The 18,288-nt window shown below is 35.6% G+C and overlaps 1 protein-coding gene across 1 annotated transcript; it reads right to left on the bottom strand.

The window, feature by feature from the left end:
- Positions 1–12,763: 12,763 nt before the first annotated feature.
- Positions 12,764–15,655, bottom strand: LOC108771932 (RCC1 and BTB domain-containing protein 1). Its single transcript, XM_018537354.1, has 10 exons — positions 15,464–15,655; positions 15,189–15,391; positions 14,650–14,823; positions 14,321–14,582; positions 14,111–14,238; positions 13,762–14,028; positions 13,415–13,539; positions 13,237–13,334; positions 13,034–13,164; positions 12,764–12,918 (listed from the first exon to the last, which is right to left on the bottom strand). Exons 1-10 carry the CDS (start codon positions 15,549–15,551, stop codon positions 12,778–12,780), a joined length of 1,617 nt encoding a protein of 538 aa, XP_018392856.1. The 5' UTR covers positions 15,552–15,655; the 3' UTR covers positions 12,764–12,777.
- Between the last annotated feature and the right edge of the window lie 2,633 nt (positions 15,656–18,288).

Genomic DNA, 18,288 nt, shown 5'->3' with positions numbered 1-18,288 from the left:
GGTCAGGGGCCCGGGGTGGAATCGAATTCGAATAGTATTCATGTACGCGCGTAAATAGGGAAAAGAAGAGATCCGAGAGAGACAATGAACGACGATCCAACGACGATGATGGAGGACGATGAGAGGTAAGAAAAAGAGAGGAGTAAATGAGGTATTCGATTATATGTAGCGATGCATGGACGATCGAACGGGGGACGAGACGATGGCTCGAAACTATCGGCGAACTACGCCGACGGTTCTAATTGCGCTAATTATAGTTCCTACAAGTCACTCCGAAGTCTGAGGCTCTTCCCCCGTTGATGCTAGCGCGACAGAACGACGAGAATTCGAAAGTCCTTCCGAACTTTTGAAGGTTCAAGTACGTGAAAAACGTTACGACGCGAAAACGCGAGGATTCGAAATGTGAAAGCTTGAAAAGTTCGATAATTCATAACCGCAAAGAGTTAACGTACAAGGATTCGAAGGTACAGAAGTTTAAAAGTTCCAAAAATTCAAGAAACGCTAGAATTCGATCCTGGATTTTTGGAATTCGCAAGGATTCGAGAAATCGTGAACGTGGAAGTTTGAAAGCTTGAAAATTCGGAAACGCGAGGATTCGAAAAGTTCGTAAATTATATTATGTTAAATTGACACTTGGGTATGTTAATTCAACACAAAATTTAATAAAGTCTGGTTTTAACACAAGTACAAAATGTTTCTTACTGTAAAAAGATACAAGATTCCGAAAAATCAAAAAATTTTAAAAACGCTAAAATTTAATAAGATAATTTTAAAAACTGCGAAGAGATCCGAGAAATCGCGAAAACAGAGATTCAAGAAAAGCAGAGGACAGGCGTGCGGAAATTAGAAGAGAGAATTTCAGGACTCATATAAGCGTAGGGACGTTGGAGGATTCAGGATACCAGAAGTTGTATGCGCACGGATTCGTCATAAAACCATCGTTACGCCATCGGGCTCTCGCCCTCCTCGTCGAATCCGGTACTCCATCCAGAACACGAACAGCGCGTTATGTACCACCCTACAGGGTGTCCCAGAATTCCCGTTACACCTGTTAATAGCAGATTCCTGGGATCATTTTAAGGTGAAAATCCTAATATCAAAATGTCGATACTACAGTAGTTTTTAAAGTTAGCCAAATAAACTGTTTGAAATTCGCGCGCTCAAACATAGCACATTGTTTAGAAGAATAGAAGAGAATAGAGAAATGATGCATCTTCACTATTTTCTCCGCTATTAACAGTGTCATGCGAAGTCTGGAATTTCAGAATCCTCAAGTAACAGACTTAACACTATTTAGATGCTTTCTAGTTGGGTCGCCATATTTTACAGGACTAAGATAGAATGATATAAATAATACATAAAGGATAAAACCCGACCTCCTTCTATCTTACGCATCTATTTTATTTTGTCTCAATTTCGAAAAATATAGCGGATCAAACGTATGGTGTCTGGTCTCTTACTTGAAGATCTTTAGAACACCCTGTATATCTGCTATGTGGGTCACCGTCGCGGGGGGTTTTATGAGCACGAATCACCGCGTCGCGTCGCGTTTATCGTGACGTTATCCCACGGGACAAGGCGGTCACGTGTATATATCCGATGTTAGATATACCGGACGGGTGATCGAAGTATCCGGGGGTGAGAGCGTAATTTCTCTCGAGCTTTACAGGATCCGTGAGAAGCTTCCGTTGCAATATCGGGAGTCTACGTTAAAAAAAAAGGGTCTCCGAAAATCCTCAAGAGGCACATGTCTACGCCCTGCACCTGTCTCCGTTAAAAGAAATCTGATACAGCCAGATAACGCAGAATCGATACGATCGAATCATGTTTCGCGAATATCAGATATCTGACATACGTTGTTATTGTTCGTATCGTCAATTTCGTATCAAGACACTCTTGACGTTTGTGTATATCTTCTTTTTTATTATTGACTCGAGGTATATGTAGTACATCTCGCGGGAAACGAGGACCTTTTTATCGCGCCTGATTTATATCATCGTATGAAGAAATTTTAATATATGTAGAGATTTCATCATACTCTCGTGTTTAATGATTTTCCTCTTTAGATTTAGTGAAGTGAGTCTTAAAGATGTCTGTCCCGTTTTATAAAAAATCATCGCTTATTTATATTATATAATAACAACGTAAATTAAAAATTATTGTTTTTAGTTTCTTGCACAGAAAAAGAAAGGAAAAAAATTTTTAACTATCTTAAATTACGTTATGACTGACCAATCATATAGTGTATTGTTATTTACCCTAATTTGACTTATTCCAGATGTATGTTTCCTCGTATAGGTTTTCTACAATAAGCCACTACCTCAGCTTTAAATCTGAAGCTGTAAGAAATTAATCAATCGTAGTCGATTTCTTATAGCTTATAATTTACAACCTAGGTAATGGCTTATTGTAGAAAGCCTCAGAATGCATCATCTACAATATACAGAGTAAGAAGTAAGAGTAAGAAATTGAACAATCTCACAGTCGATTATTCTTCTCACATTCGACTGATTGTTTGTCAATTTCCATGTATTGTAGACGGCGCATCAAACTTGTGGATTATAATTCTTTGCTTTATACTTACGAGTATAATTCTGACACTCGCCACTAATATGATATGAGTGATGACTAACGGCTTATTGTAGACAGTTTATAAGAGTTCATCTGATGAAAAATAGATATTATTTCCTCCTCGCTCGTCACGATGACGCGTCGCGTATCGCATTCGTGCCTAACAGCCGATGAAGATGAGCGCAGTGCCGCGTAAAATTGCCTCTGGCCCCCCCGAGCGACGAGGCCGATTACGACGACTCTGCAATTCGCATTCGTCTACCTCCGCATCCGCCGTTTCCCGCCACTGCTATGTGTGCGCCATACGTATCTACCTACGCGGCAGAGTAGTGAAATGGGGTCCGCAATTCGATCTATACGGTCCGATACGCGCGCACGACTCGCAACTCCGCGTCACAGCAGTCGATCGCACTCGTAAAAGGCAGGAGGGATAGAAAAAAAAGACAGTACAATAAAAAAAAAAAATTCGTCCATCTCTTGCGCTATGTCTTCTCTCTTCCTATCCGCGCGCGTCACTTTTGATATCTCTCACTCGCTCGAGTTATTCCGCGTCGCGTAAAGTCGCGCGCGAATAAAATCTCGCTCGAAGGTGTAGATGTTCGCTTTTACGTCAGCTTTTACGTCGGTCTCTTCCCTTGCGTGCGAGAGGAAAGAAAAGAAGGACGCTCTATCTCCCCTTATGGAAATCCAATTTTACTCTCCGTCTGCAATCTGGGTCTTTTTTGGCATATACAAGAAATAAAATTTCACCCTCGAATTTCTCCGAAATATAAAGGAGGACGGAGTCAGGTCTCCCCTTAAAATATCTTATTAAAAACTATTTGGAAATATAACAAAGATGTAGACTTGAATTTTTTTTAAGTCTAAAATGGTAAAAAAAAACTTTGGCTGAACGGAGAGAGTAAAGAACGATTTTGTTGAAATATCTAAAAATTTAATTACATACAGATCTGAAAATAATTTGGTTGGACCGTCAAAATAATTACATTGATCTCAAGCATGATTAGATTGATAAGTAATGCTGCACTGAACAAACAATACTTTTAACTCTAATTGGTCTTGGCTTTGTTTCCTTAATTATTTATGAATCCAATAAACTTCAAATTAATGTATTTTTGATTAAAATTAACGCAATTGAACAATTTTCTTTTATTTTAAAAATCAAAATCCAAGAAATAAGATTATGTAAAGATGATGTAAAAAATTTTGTTACAAACAATTTTTCACGACGTAAATGAAGAAAATGTCCCTTAGTATACCAATTAGGGTAATAATACTTAAAATAAATAATTAATCATTATACCACCCGTTATTAAAATTTCTAAAAATGATAGCCGCATCCTGCGCCACGAAAAATCGACGAGATCGATCGATCGGAAAAGCGTGACGTATTTCCGGTCGCTATAAGATGCAAAAGTTTATCTAACGTCCTGTATTCTTTGTCCTACAGTCTGTTACGATCTTATCATGGAACACGTAGGAATGGATTCCGATCGGAATTATTTAATTATTTTCTAAATTACTATTGTATTTTCTAAAGAAAACGCAATAATTCCAAGCGAAATCCATTCCATTCTTCTATGATCTGCGATCCACGTCCTATGCATAATATAGATATAAGAAAACTAGATGTTTTGTATAATAACAGTTAAATATAATTTTGGGGCGAATTTCTTATTGGTATAAGTACATCTCTAATAGCTCTATATTGGCTTATAACAGTTTGGGTTAACTTTCTGATTGATTATCAACTGCGCATTTTGAGAATAAAATACCTCCCCAAGAAACACACACGAGTCAACAAAAAATCAAAGTGACATTAAAATGACTTTATTTTTATGCTAAAGTCAATAAACAGTCAAATTTTGTAGCCAAAAATTATCATTTTAACATTAAAATACGTCATTTTGACTCTCTTAACTTGTGTGTGGCTTGGGTGTATCATGAGCTTATATAAATGAGGCTGTGCACAATTAAAAAAATACGGGGAAAAGAATAGAAATTTTAACCTATCAGAAACTGTATTCCACAGTACATGGTTTCTGATAGGTTAAAATTTTTATTCTCTGTTCGCTTTTCCTCTGATTGTGCGCAACCCCTTTACGCGTGACTTTCTTTCGCGATCTCCTCCTCGCTCGATCTTCGCTCGCCTGAGGAGGGAATCGGCCTCGTGGCCGAATAACGCGCGTCAGCTGGAATATTTCCAGGAGGGCTGCCTCCGCTCTATTGATTTTTATTTCCGCTTTCGCCGGAGACCGATGTGCGGAATACAACGTCTCCCCGTACCGTGGGTACTAGAGAGATAATCAGAGTCTGATTATAATAACAGTACATAAGTAGTCCAACATTTTTCGTCAAAATCGTGCAAGTGAAATAGAGTTCCCTTACTATGAGTCTAGTCATTCAAGCTATTTTGTAATAAAATGGCGTCTGTCGCATTATAAAATATCATCATTTTAATATAGCATTTAATATCATTTAATTTTATATTTTACTGATTAAAAGATATATTCTTGTGGTAAATATGTACAATTATTATATCGTGTCTTATCTTAGTTAATTGAGAATAATCAGGACTGTAAAGTTCACTTTTTAAGTTACTTTTTAGGTTACCTTATATGTGTTTGTTATAGAAATTAAATACAAAAATAATACGAAATTTTAATCTACATTTAAAATAATTTACATAATAATTGTTACAGAAATTGAATACAAAAATTGAATACGAAATTTAAATCTACATTTAAAATAAATTTTGCATAATAATCTGCAATGTTTCATTTAGAATCATATAATATAATTATTATATAATGACCTACATTTAAAATTGTTTCGTCATTTATTATACCTCTCTTATTTAAATTTGCCTAATCTTTATAATCCTAATTATTGCTGCTACGTTGTTGCTATCTTATATCCAGACTGTGATTAAGTTCATGTTATACATTACATACGCATTAGATTGTAGATCGCGAATTAAAGATTAAAATTCAGTCAATCAGAATGAAATTAACGAATTGAAATTAATTATCTGACTGCTCGAATTTTAATTATAATTTGCAATCCTCAGTCCCCATTGCGTATGTAATACAACACGGATTTCAGAGTCTCTAGATCCACAGTACCTTCGAATCCTCTCGTGATCAATTCAATCAATCTCTTCCGCCTTTCGGTGCGTATTGCGAGTCGTGCCCGAAAAAGAGAGAAGATAAAGCGAATAGGATCACTGAAATCAAACATTGAGGAGCTCTATAAAAGCTCGCGATTAATTTCGAAAGATGCGAAATAATTCACGGTTCAATCCTTTTACTCGCGGAAACCATTGGCGCGAATTTCACCGGACGTGCGAGAGTGACCCGAATGTGTCGGGATTTTAGAGCGCCACGGGGGGACATGCCAGGGTTTTGTATAAATTATTTCTCGCGTTCTGTGCGCGCTGCATCGCTGGTCGAGTCCGGGGAATATCGTCCTTGGATCGTGTCGGCGGTAGGTCGCCAGCGGGACCTCGAAGATGTCCGTCAGTCCGACATCCTGCCACGTGCGTCCTGACGGAAGGGACGCGCGGGAAGGATTCGAGGAAGGTCGAAGATTCCACCCTCCCCGGGGGTCACAACCCCCGGGGCCCCTTGGGCCCACGTCTAGCTAACTTTTAGCTGTACAACATACAAGCACCGTTACAACGTAAGTAGATATGTAAAAAGAGAGAGAAAGGGAGAGAGAGAGAGAGAGGGAGAGAAAGAGAGAGATTGCGCAGGAGAGAGGAGAGTTACTCGCTAATTCGTCAGTAAGAGATAAGAAAAAAAAAAAGCGTTATCACATAAGGCAAATGGCAAAAAGAGGAAAAAAAAAAGAAAAAAAAAGTTATAGAACGATTTATCAGAAGTCTGTACAAAGGACTCTAAACGATTATAATCCCACGCGCGACGATGAGCACCGGCGACGCGCGTCGTCCACGACAAACTCGAGCTTCGAACCCGGGAATCGCCGGGAGATCGATCGAAAATGAGCTAGGGAGAGAGAGAGAGAGAGAGAGAGAGATGAAAAATAATAAAAAAAAAAAAATAGAAAGAGAGATTGCCTCGATTGCGCCTCTGTATGATTTAAAACGAATAAAAAAACGAATGGATGGACGAGAGGAAGGGAGGAGAGATTTCTCTGCGAAATAACTCATTAATTCATTAGACGACGTTTTTACTCCGTTTTTTCTTGCAGAAGGAAAAAGCCCGCGCGTCGTTAAAACGTGGGAAAAGATAATATCGTAATTGTAAAAATAAATATTATACATTAAGAATAAAAAGACGCAGCGATAGCAAAACAAGTTGATAAGTTGTGAGTATCGACAAGTTGATAACGACGAAAAAATTATAATGAGACGCGGTGATAACGATAATAATAACGATATATTAGATAAAAATAATAATTATAACGATAATGAATAAATAGTAGCACGCGATATATATTAGAATTAATGATAAGAATTACGAGTAAATCAAACACTCGATTTTGAAATTTAAATAAAAAAACAAAATAAATATTATATATGGTATATATGTTGCAATTATATTATTTTATTTTAAATTGCTCTTTAAAGCATTTATTTTTCTTTCCACATCAATTAGAAGAGAGAGAGAGAGAGAGAGAGAAAAGACGAATTAAAATACATACCTATATTGATCTCTAAAAACATCATAAAAATGATCAGAAAAAAATATATTTCCACAAGAAATGTGATTTAAAGCCAATTCAAATTTTGTGCACTTCAGAAATTAGGAAGTAATTACTGTAAATAGAAAATAAACAAATAACAATTTTAAACAACCAAGTCTCGAAATCAGGAAAAATTTACCTTGCAGAAAATAAAACAATACATAAATTATATATTTTATTTTATTTTTTATATTTTAAAGTATACTCTAAGTGTAATTGAAAAAAAATAATATAATTGCCACACATAGAAAAGACGACAAAAAATTTCGAAATCGATCTTATCTCGGTCTTCACGACAATATCCCTAAATTTTACATCCAGATATCGTCGTGAAAACTGCAAATATCTGAATAATTTAATATAAATTTAAAGATAACTATTAAAATATATATATAATTACTGCAAAAATAATTTATTATTATTCAAGTTCAAATATTCGGATTAACTAGATCCGACATCTGGAGAATCAAACTTGATCCGAATCTGCGAGATTCTTAATTCGCGCTCGAATTGCGGGAGATTGGACGAGGAATGTAATTGCGAAGCGCAATATACTCAAAATCGATTCGTATCTACCACGAAAATTTATTCCCTTCCGCGAAAATCCATCCCGCGTATCGTCGCGTAAAAGCCCTAAATATCCGGATAATTCAATATCCGAATTGTCGGAAATAATTATTATCGGATCACTCAAATTCGCGTCCCCCTCCTCTCCAGACAGCCGGATTATCGGAATCTAATAAATCCGAAGGATCGGATTTATCCGAATTTCTGCGAAATTAATTTGGATAATTAATAAATCAATTCGCGAGTTATCCGCCAATCGGACAGAAAACCGATTGCGAAGCGTGACGAAATTTTACCAAAAGTAATACGAGATAAAAATGCAAACGAAGCAGGAGGAACTTCCTGCATTATTTTCGCGTGTTTCACGCACTGCGAAATCGAGATATCAGCGGATTCATATTTAGAGTCCTAATCTTTACACGTGGATTTGCATCTCGTGTATGCGTATACATATACATATTTATGTATATATATATTTGTGTGTGTGTGTGTTTGTGTATTGCACGTTTTGCATATCATATGTGCGTGCGTAAATGCACCGATGCGGCACGTCGATGAAAAATATTGCAGTTACATTTTCGGGCGTTTTCCGTTGCTATCATTTTCCGATTCCCGATACCATTTTATCAGCAGTATAAGCCCAAAAAAATAGCCCACGTGCGTGCAACCTCCCGTTTATCTGTTATTTTATTCATTGAAACATTGAAATCGTACGCGACAATTTCCCTGAGTGTAATCACATATGTATCTACTAGTATTTTCTACATCCTGCATACACAGAGAAAATGATTTTGCCGAAGACTTTGCTAAAAATTCAACTACAGGTATAAATCTAGAAATAATTTTGTTGTGCTGTCAAAATAATTACTTAGAAATTTCAAATATGATAAGTAATATCACAAAAAGTTTTGACGTTCTAGCCATCCATTTGAGTTACATAATTACATCAGTTTGAAAAAACGCTTTTTTTTATTACCTTGAACCATCAAGGTGTTTCTTATAGATTTTTTATACTGAAAACGATGTCATAAATTAAATCGCCGGCTCGCGTAAAGTATGTCGCTGCGCTTGGCTTAACGCCGAGACACTACCATATCTCCAGATTTCCAAAATAATTGAGATTTAGTGTGTAAGAAAATGTCTTTTTTGCCGATTTGACATTTTTGTAAAAATAAGGGTTATTTATCTTGAAATTCAGAATTTCAAATTCTGGTCATAAATGTATCGTTCATCCCTTATAAACTTATACATATTAGGAAATGAACAGTACTCTCATGATTTTTAATCAAAATTTTAAGATAACGTTAATCTTTTTTACAAAAAAGTATATAAAATTGTAAAAAGAACATTGTTTATACATTAAACCTTAATTATCTTTGTGGTCTAAAAATTGGTATTTTTAATGTCTAAGAAATGGCTTGTTGGAACTTTTTAACTTGCAGTATCGATTGTAACATTAAAAAATCTACAACACTTAGTTTGATTTAAAGTAACTTTTTACTATAATGTTATTTAATTATTTATATATTCAACAAAATTATTTTCAAATCTGTATCTATAGCTAAATTTTTAGACAATTTTCAGTAAAACTGTCCTTTCCATATAAACACCTCCCGATATTTTCCAAATATATTTCCCCAGAGGCATAGAGGAGTGTACGACTTTCCCGTAAAGTTTCCAAGTTCTCGCAATTTCTACAGTTTCATACTTCTCATCTCGATGCCGTCGACGTGCGCGCGAGCGCTCCTCCCTTTCACTGGGGTAAACGACAGGTAATCTATCGGCAACTTATAAAGAAAGAAGGAACAACAAAGGGGCGGATCCTCCGAAGGAACTTTCAAGTCTCGGAATAGCGATTATCTCAGAAACAGCAGTGGCGTTGGGGCGATCCGTTTAGATAAGCGCGTTTAGTAAATCAGCTGTCGCAGGGAGCCGTTCTTCTCCGAGTAAAGGATCACCGCTTCTCCAAAATGTAAATTTCTATAGGAATAATAATGATCTTTTGCGAAGCGAGGAAGGGATAAAACGTCGATAGCAGGAGGAAAAGGAGGACGACAGACGCGGATAATCTACGCTTTCTAAAAAACAAAAATAGAATAAGGGAAAGGAAAATAAACTCTTCGAGTAAACAAGAGGCGCAAGAAACATGCAGTCAATCTTCACAAAAGGGTAGTTTCTTAACAACAGTTTATTGATTATATTGGACTTTCGATTAAGAAGAAGTGCGGAGTCGAAACTTTTGATAAGCAGGCTCGCAAATACAAATTAACAAATGCCCATTTCTGCCAATGTGGAGTAGCTTGAATCTTGGTTCAACTTACTATTTATCTTTTTCTAGTTTTAAGAATCAGGAAAAGAGAAAGAGTTAAACTTACACAGAAGTTAACATCAAGTTCCACATAGAAATAACCAAAAAGTCCTCTTTCTCTCTGTATCTTCAAAGTGCAGATCAAGCGAGGGGATGAACAGATTCTAGCGAATGGGACACGAGGGACGAAGTCTCGCTTTTGTCGTCGATGGGATTCGCAGCGCGTCGCTGGGGAAAAGTAGCCCGCAGGCCTAAATACGCTCTAATTAATACAAAGAAAACAGAAATGGAGAATGATACTACTAATGAACTCTAATGGACGATGACGAATGGTCATCCGACTGACGGTGGCCGATCGGCGCTTCGGCGCGGCGACTCTAAACTTTGGAGGAAGAATCTCGGCGAGAGGAACCTTCCCCGAGGTGCGTTGCGTCGGAGCTCGATCGGCGACGTGCAATCACCGCGTGCAACCAACCACCCTTAGTTCCTTCGTGAATTCTCGTAACATAAATCTGAAATAATAAATCTTTGCACTTTTATTATTAATGAGAGTTAAAATTCATCTATCTTATTACAATTTTACACTAACATTTGTCATTGATTACCTATTATTGCCAACAAATAATCTCTCGGCAGCGGACATTATATCAGCTATAAAAAAAAAAACAAGAAAAATGTCTGGTTGAAAATGAACGAACCAGAATTCTGATTATATCAATCAGAATTCCATTTGTCACAATTCTAGAATTCTCTCTAGTTCTAAGTTTATTAATTAATATATCTAAATTTTAATTTTAAATAATCTAGAATTTTAGACTTAATCGAGAAATTCTGGTACGTTCATTTTCAATCAGAATTAATTCGACCAGGCATTGTACATTTGCAAAACATAATTCGTCACTTATTCGTTATTGTTGTTGACAATCGGGTCAGCTTCTAGTGATCAAATCGCTGTGAAAAGACATGATGCCATTAACTATCGTCAATGATATTACAAATCCTTTCGAAATCGCCAAAAATCGCCAAAAAATAATTGCGAGACTCTGACAATTGAAAATGCTCGTTCGCTCGCTCGTTGCACGCGCTGGTTGCGATGGGAGAGTTTTTGCGATCGCGGCGTACGACCGATAAACCTAATTTAACATAATTAATTACTTATACATAACATATAAATACATTTAAAATAAAATAAAGACGCACGTATATATACAGAGCGCCCGTTTTGCGGTGGCCGCTGTAAGATAGACACTCCGTATATGTATATCTTGTATACTTCTATATGCGAGATTGGAATATGAACGATCACAACGGCGTTCGGCGACTCGGAATCGAGGGGCGAGAGAGAGGGAGAGAGAGAGAGAAAGAAAGAAAGAGAGAGAGAGAGAGAGAGAGAGAGAGAGAGAGAGAGAGCACGTGAGAAAGAGAGAGCGAAAGAGAGAACGAGAGAGAGAAAGGGTGAAGTTAATACATGTACAGATTTATCGGAGTTTATCTCCATGTCGCGGAACATTGACCGTTCCCGTTTCAAGGTATATATATATGTATGTATATTAAACATCATATGGTGATTATTAATCAGTAGATACGTACGTATTATACGAACTACAAAATCTATCGCTTGTATATATTGAAGATATCGTAATAAAATGATGTACGAACGACCGTGCGAGGTCTTCCTCAACCAAACTCATCCATTCCGACTCTCTTTTATTCACTTATTAATATTAATTATAAGAGCAATCACATGATGTAAAAAGATTAGATGTAACATGATAGCTGAATATAATTTGATAAATTTCTGGTTAGTAGTAAATTTTTACCACAGTGGCTTTATATTGGCTTATAAAACTGCTGATTAATTTCTATTTGATTACAAATACCGTCTTGCGTATCCCTGAAATTGGTTCATCTGGTCTTCTTACATTACGAGAGCATAAATAAAGTATTGAACAAAAGAGCTATAGGAATGAAGACAAACAATGACGTACAAACAGCATTGACGATTTAGAAAATTTTATTACAATATATATAGTTATGAGATATACATACGTACTTATATTTTACAAAGTTCACAGCTGATAAACTAAATTGGCGAAATCGACATGATCGTAGATAGATCGTACATAGATCGTGGTAAATATGCACTGATACGCTATATCACAGTAATGATAAAAAGAAACCGGAATGATAAAGTTTTCACAAACATTCGACAGACTTCACGCGTCATTAATCAATTTGTTATACAGATAATGCCATCGCGAACGCAAGATTGACTTCTCTCAGCAAGTAGTTTTTTCCTTTATTTACATAAATTCTAAGATTATCTCAAATACTTTTACAAAATCAGGTACCTTTACAAAATAACAAAAATCACATTTTCCGAGATCGTCGAAGGAATGTTTTGTACAAATTATTTATCGGAACGCGAGATAGTTCACATGATTGAACGCAATCCGTGTCTATTTATTACTTACACAAAATACTAAATGCAAACTGTAGTTGAAGAAACAAATTCGGCATATTCTATTAGAATATATGATTATAAAATGCTTAGCGAATATTTAGCAACAAACAGATTTGTGCATTTTCATCACGTCACATTGTCCTTGATGTAAATAGATGAATTATGTTCTAAATACGCCAGCTTCGCCCGCCTTAATTATAAATGTTTTTAGCGTATTCTCGTCCAGTTTGGCGAAATTTTCCGTCTGTGTCACAGCCGTCATATGATTTAAGGCAAATTTGAAGCAAACTTCTTCTAGTTCCTAAAAAATTGAAAACGGCATTTAATTATTGGGTAATAATTAGTAATATATACGTATATAGATAAACAAATATTGCAGTCAATGAAATGTCGATAAGTATTAATAATGACAGTACCTCTTCGTTGTACTCGATTGCGATGCTATACAAGTAGGCGACATTGGATACGGTAATTCCTTGCTTTATCATCCAAATGCAATGCTTCTTGAGATTACTCTCGCAGTAAGCGTTGGCCAAATCCAAAAGTTCTGTAATGAAAGACGTTGCTTCAATCCTGAATGTACTCAGGCTGATAACTGCTCAAGATGTATTCGACTTACCTAACGCCTTATCCATGGGTAAGTCAATCACGTCGGTGTACAAGTATTTCAGGAAAGCTTTATAGACAACATAGGAAAACTGATCATGCTCGATGATACTGTCGGGACAGGAAGACAAAATGAGCAAACGTGAGAAATTTTTAACAAAAATAACGCTGATCTTTTCTTAAATGATTACCTTTGGTTATTTTCTGCCCAATCGTGTTGAAACATGGTTCTAAAATACGAAGAGCGAATTTTCAGGATAGCTTTGTGTACGTGGATACATTGACCCTCCACTTGTATCTTGAGATCGCTTGTAGACTATCATAAAACAAGAAAAAAGTCATTAGATTGTGAAATTTCACTTAAAATTTTTAGAATTGTACAGAATAAATAGAAATTTTTTGGCCAAAAGGAACCAGCCGAGCTAATGAAATTTTGATAATTTTCATTTTAGTAGTACATTCATTTCATTGTATATTCAAAAATGTGAGAAGGCGTACACGAAATAAATAGATACAGAACAATGAACAAGTCACATACGGGATCATCAAATGCAGATCCCAAACATTGCAATATGTTCGGCTCTTCGTTCGCATACAGGATCAGTGGTTTATGCATAACGCTTGGCGATCCGTAGCATGCAAGCGCGTCGTGCACGTTCGAGAACGGAGTGGCAGTTGGGATCGTGATGCTCTGACCGCGACAGTGACCCCACATATAGACACGTCCTCCCTCACCAACGGCGACGCTTATGTGATTGTAGTGCAGAGCAGCGATGTCGGACACCCTTCCCATTTCATGCTCCACCTAACAGTATAGCTATTAATGTTGTCCTTTTTGTTTTGATTGTTTTCTATTTTTATTATAATGACGATAAACATAAGTATACCATGACTGGTTTACAGGCATTCGTCTTGTTGCCGATTCCTAACTGGCCGTAACTGTTTCCGCCCCAGACGTAAAGCTTCCCTTCGTCTGTAAGCGCCAGCGTATGAGCGTATCCACAAACCACTTTGACTGAAACAATACCAATTGCTCAGTGATCCTGTTTCGCAATCATTCTCTTTTTCTTTTACTTCTTTATTGAATCGAGAATTACCTATCACAATGCCTCTTAACGAACCGACTTGCCATGGTGACGTCTGATTCGCGTAATTACCTATTCCCAACTGGCCGACACCGTTATTGCCAAAACCGTACACCTCACCATTTTCGATGACTACCATGGTAGAGGTCTGACCGCAGGAGATGCAGACAACTTTCTTCCCACCCAAGACGGAGTTTACTTGCCTAGGTGTGACCTGATTCGTGCTGATACTGCTGCCCAGTTGTCCACAATTATTTTGTCCCCAAGCATACACCTATATTAAACTGACTATTTAGCTTGTAATAACAAAGAATTAGCATCGTAATATCTCGACATTTTACCTCGCCATCCTCAGTTAGAGCAATGGAATGATGACTCCCACAGGCAATGTCAACAACGCGTTTCATGCCTATACCTTCAAGAATAGGCATGGTCACTAAAACAGGTTTTGTGACAACCTGATTTGATGCTCCGATTCCCAGTTCGCCATAACCATTGTGACCCCAGGAATAGACCTATCGAAAGTATTGCAGTCATTGATTTTTATAAAGGTATTGCTTGATTTGTCGAGTTCATGAAATTTTTAACAAGAAAAATTCTTCAGAATTGTTGTATGCATCGATAATAAACAATTAAGAGAAAAAGTTCTGATGTGAATTATATAAATATAAGTATTAATACAAATATAAAATTTAATATATAAGTATTGTTTCATACAAATATAAGTGTTTTATACAAATATAAGTTTAAATATAAGAACTACTGGCTGGTATTTATAGTCAGTTCTTATTTCAATACCATCTTTGAATACTGGTCTACGAATATCAGCTACAGACAACAATCAACTTTGTATTCCAAAATATAAAAGCTCCTAATGTACCTCTCCTTCTTTTGTGAGAGCTAAGACGTGAGGTCCACTGCCATATGCAAACGTTCTTATATCTCTTTCGCACAAGGCTTCCACCTTCTTAGGATATAAAGTACCGTGCGTGTCTCCGATGCCCAAACAACCAGCGATATTGTTACCCAGGGCGTACATCATCTTATCCTTAGTCATGATTAAGGCCTCATTACCCAAGTTACCTGTTTTGAAATACACGGATAAAGAACACTGCCAAAGCAAGTATACGAACGAAAAAGAGAAGAGTGAATTACCGTATACTACAACCATATGAATCTGCGAGACGTACTCTGGCTCCAGTAAACTGAAAATCGGCCAGCTACGTAGGTCCGAGGTGCACATGTTGTCTCAATTAATCAAACTACTTTCTTGTAAATGCTTTGTTTCGTTCCTTTGTATTTGATTATAGACGTTTTAAACGAATTACGATTTCTCATGTCACTGGGAATTCCAGTTATCTTTAGTTACCTCTCTTTCATCGCCGCATTCGCCGCCACCACTGCTATTGGCGGCCCTAGTAGTGAACAATCAATTATTGTACACATACAGCGCTTTTATTACAGTCCTATAAGTTAATAATTGCTGAGTATTATTATCAACAGATAGTATGCGTTATCATCGGCAACTGTTGGTAAAAGCAGTATTCTGTATTACCAACAAGGATGCAATTTTCCAATACGATATACATTCGGGGATTTCCAACTGCAGTGACAGTTTCTCTAAACCGAGATATTTTTATAAACAAATTATTACGTTCTAATTGCTGTAATCGTCGACACATTTTGTAATACAAATAGAATTTGCAGAAAGCCAACTGTGAAAGCATACATCTTTTCAGTAAAATTAATATTTAATTGTTTTAAATATGACCAACAACCCTAATTATTTAAAATAAAAATATAAAACTTATTTAAAATATAATTAAAAAATAAATCAGAAGTTGTTTAAAATAATAGATATTACAAATAACTCTTTTATTTTTTTTATTAATTGGCCCCTGTTAGAATTTTGTCCTAAAAAACTTAAAAATTCGTAGATTGCATGCATTTCCAAAATCAAGACATAAAGCACTTTAAATGTTTCAAGACGTATTTAAGATGTGTCTTATGTTTTGATTTTGATAACCGTGTTGTTTGGATACTATCATACACAAAATTTGGGCCCCTCATTTTACGATATGTAAATAAAAAACGATCGCTGTTAAAAATTGGCGGAGTAGTGAAAGAATCAACCTCTACAGGATGTATATATAATTCGCTGAAACAAAACTATATTGCGCTAAATATAAAAATAGATCCAATCAATAATAATAAAAATCCAATCAATGTGAAAAAAATTTCCCACAGTTGCAGAACATTTTCCTGGATGCGGCTATTCAATCGAAAGTAAAAAGAAAGAAAAATGAAATTAACGGGCTGCTATTTCAATTCTGTATTATGCTAACACTTAATGTGAATAATTAAGATTGAATTGGAATTAATGTGCAATTTTTAATAAAGATCATAATCATAATCATTTACATATAATAAAAATTATTTAACACTTGACCGGTTGCTACATTCACTACAGTTTCCGTTCTTTGGAAAAGAGAAAATTATTGAACACACTTCAAATGTAGGGTATAAAAATTCAATAGTTTTGTAAGGATTTTAATTGTAACATAATAAAAAAAAATTGTAAGAATAAAAATATTTGAAAAATGAGTATATTTTCCTGTCAACGGACGTAGCTACCATGAAATCATCGCACATCCAAAATACAATAGCGGTCAAATCAAGGATTAAATTCAAGTGTGCTACCACACGCTAATGCTATACGCACACGCACTTCTAATTATCCAATGGCCAAGTTCAACAGAATGTTTATTTTGCAACTATTGACAGTTTTTTCGCTGAAATAGGACTATTTCTCTAAATTTAAATAGAATAATCCAATCAGCGCAAAGAATATTTCCAAAACTCGCGAAATAAAATATTCTGAGCATAGCCAATAAGAATTAATGTCCAGATGGACCATCATCTTGCCGCGATGTTTCGAATTGGCAAAATTGAGCAAAATTATATAAAAAAAAGCTACGTATATTGATTTATGTCATACATACGAGAGGTAGATCCCGATTTTAAGATGTTGCGCCATTGAATGAATGAATAAATTATATTCGTATTCTATGTGCATGTTTACATTTTCTAAAGTTTATTTACTGGTAAACAAATGTATTGAAAATTTCAATTATCAGTACAAAATCAACGAAATGTATAAAAAGTATTTCTCAGAAAAAAAAATACAATGTAATATACTTTTACAGTTTTTCTGATCTCATAGGAATATAATTAACGCAAATTTAACTTTAAAACAAAATGTACTAAAAAATATACTAGAAAAGATGTAACTATAGAAATATAATATCTTTTTGGCGTATCCAGAACATCGTACCTACTAACTTAAATATATATTCAACACATTTAAAAACTTACATTTTAAACTTCAATAAGCTGATGGCACAGAATGAGACGTTTTGATGCTTATGACTATTCTTAAAAATGAACCATTGAACGTCTTATTTCTGCTATTAGACTTAAGTGGCTACAATAAGATTTTAAGGCGTAAAATGTAAGTTTTAAGCCTTACGTTGTTAGAAAATGACTTATCGTAATCAATTATATCCTCATATTCAACTGTATTTTGTTTAATTCCTTAAGGTTTAAGACTTAAAAAGCTGAAGTCCTAAGCCTTAAAATCTCGTTATAGATGCCACTTTGCACAGATAACGTCGTCATTGACATGAGTATCGAGATTAATTGTTTCAGCAAATAGTTTCTTTTTGGTTTGAATGAAATATAACGATTATATTATAATATCTGAGAATGACGAAGAACTCTCTCGCGCGAATTTTATTAACATACGCATGATAACGTGCATCACTAGAAGCCATAATTCAGATCTATTTGTTATTCACATGAAAAATCACTAACGAAATGCAATGAAGAAATCAAATTATTAAATCAAAATACGCAATTAATATAAAATACTGTATGGGTGAGTATTCATGCAACGATAGATATTTGTATCTATTCTCGGC

Source organism: Cyphomyrmex costatus, unplaced genomic scaffold (assembly GCF_001594065.2).
Source record: "Cyphomyrmex costatus isolate MS0001 unplaced genomic scaffold, Ccosl1.0 scaffold17, whole genome shotgun sequence".
Lineage (NCBI taxonomy): Eukaryota > Metazoa > Arthropoda > Insecta > Hymenoptera > Formicidae > Cyphomyrmex > Cyphomyrmex costatus.
This window is presented reverse-complemented; position numbering and strand designations above follow the sequence as displayed.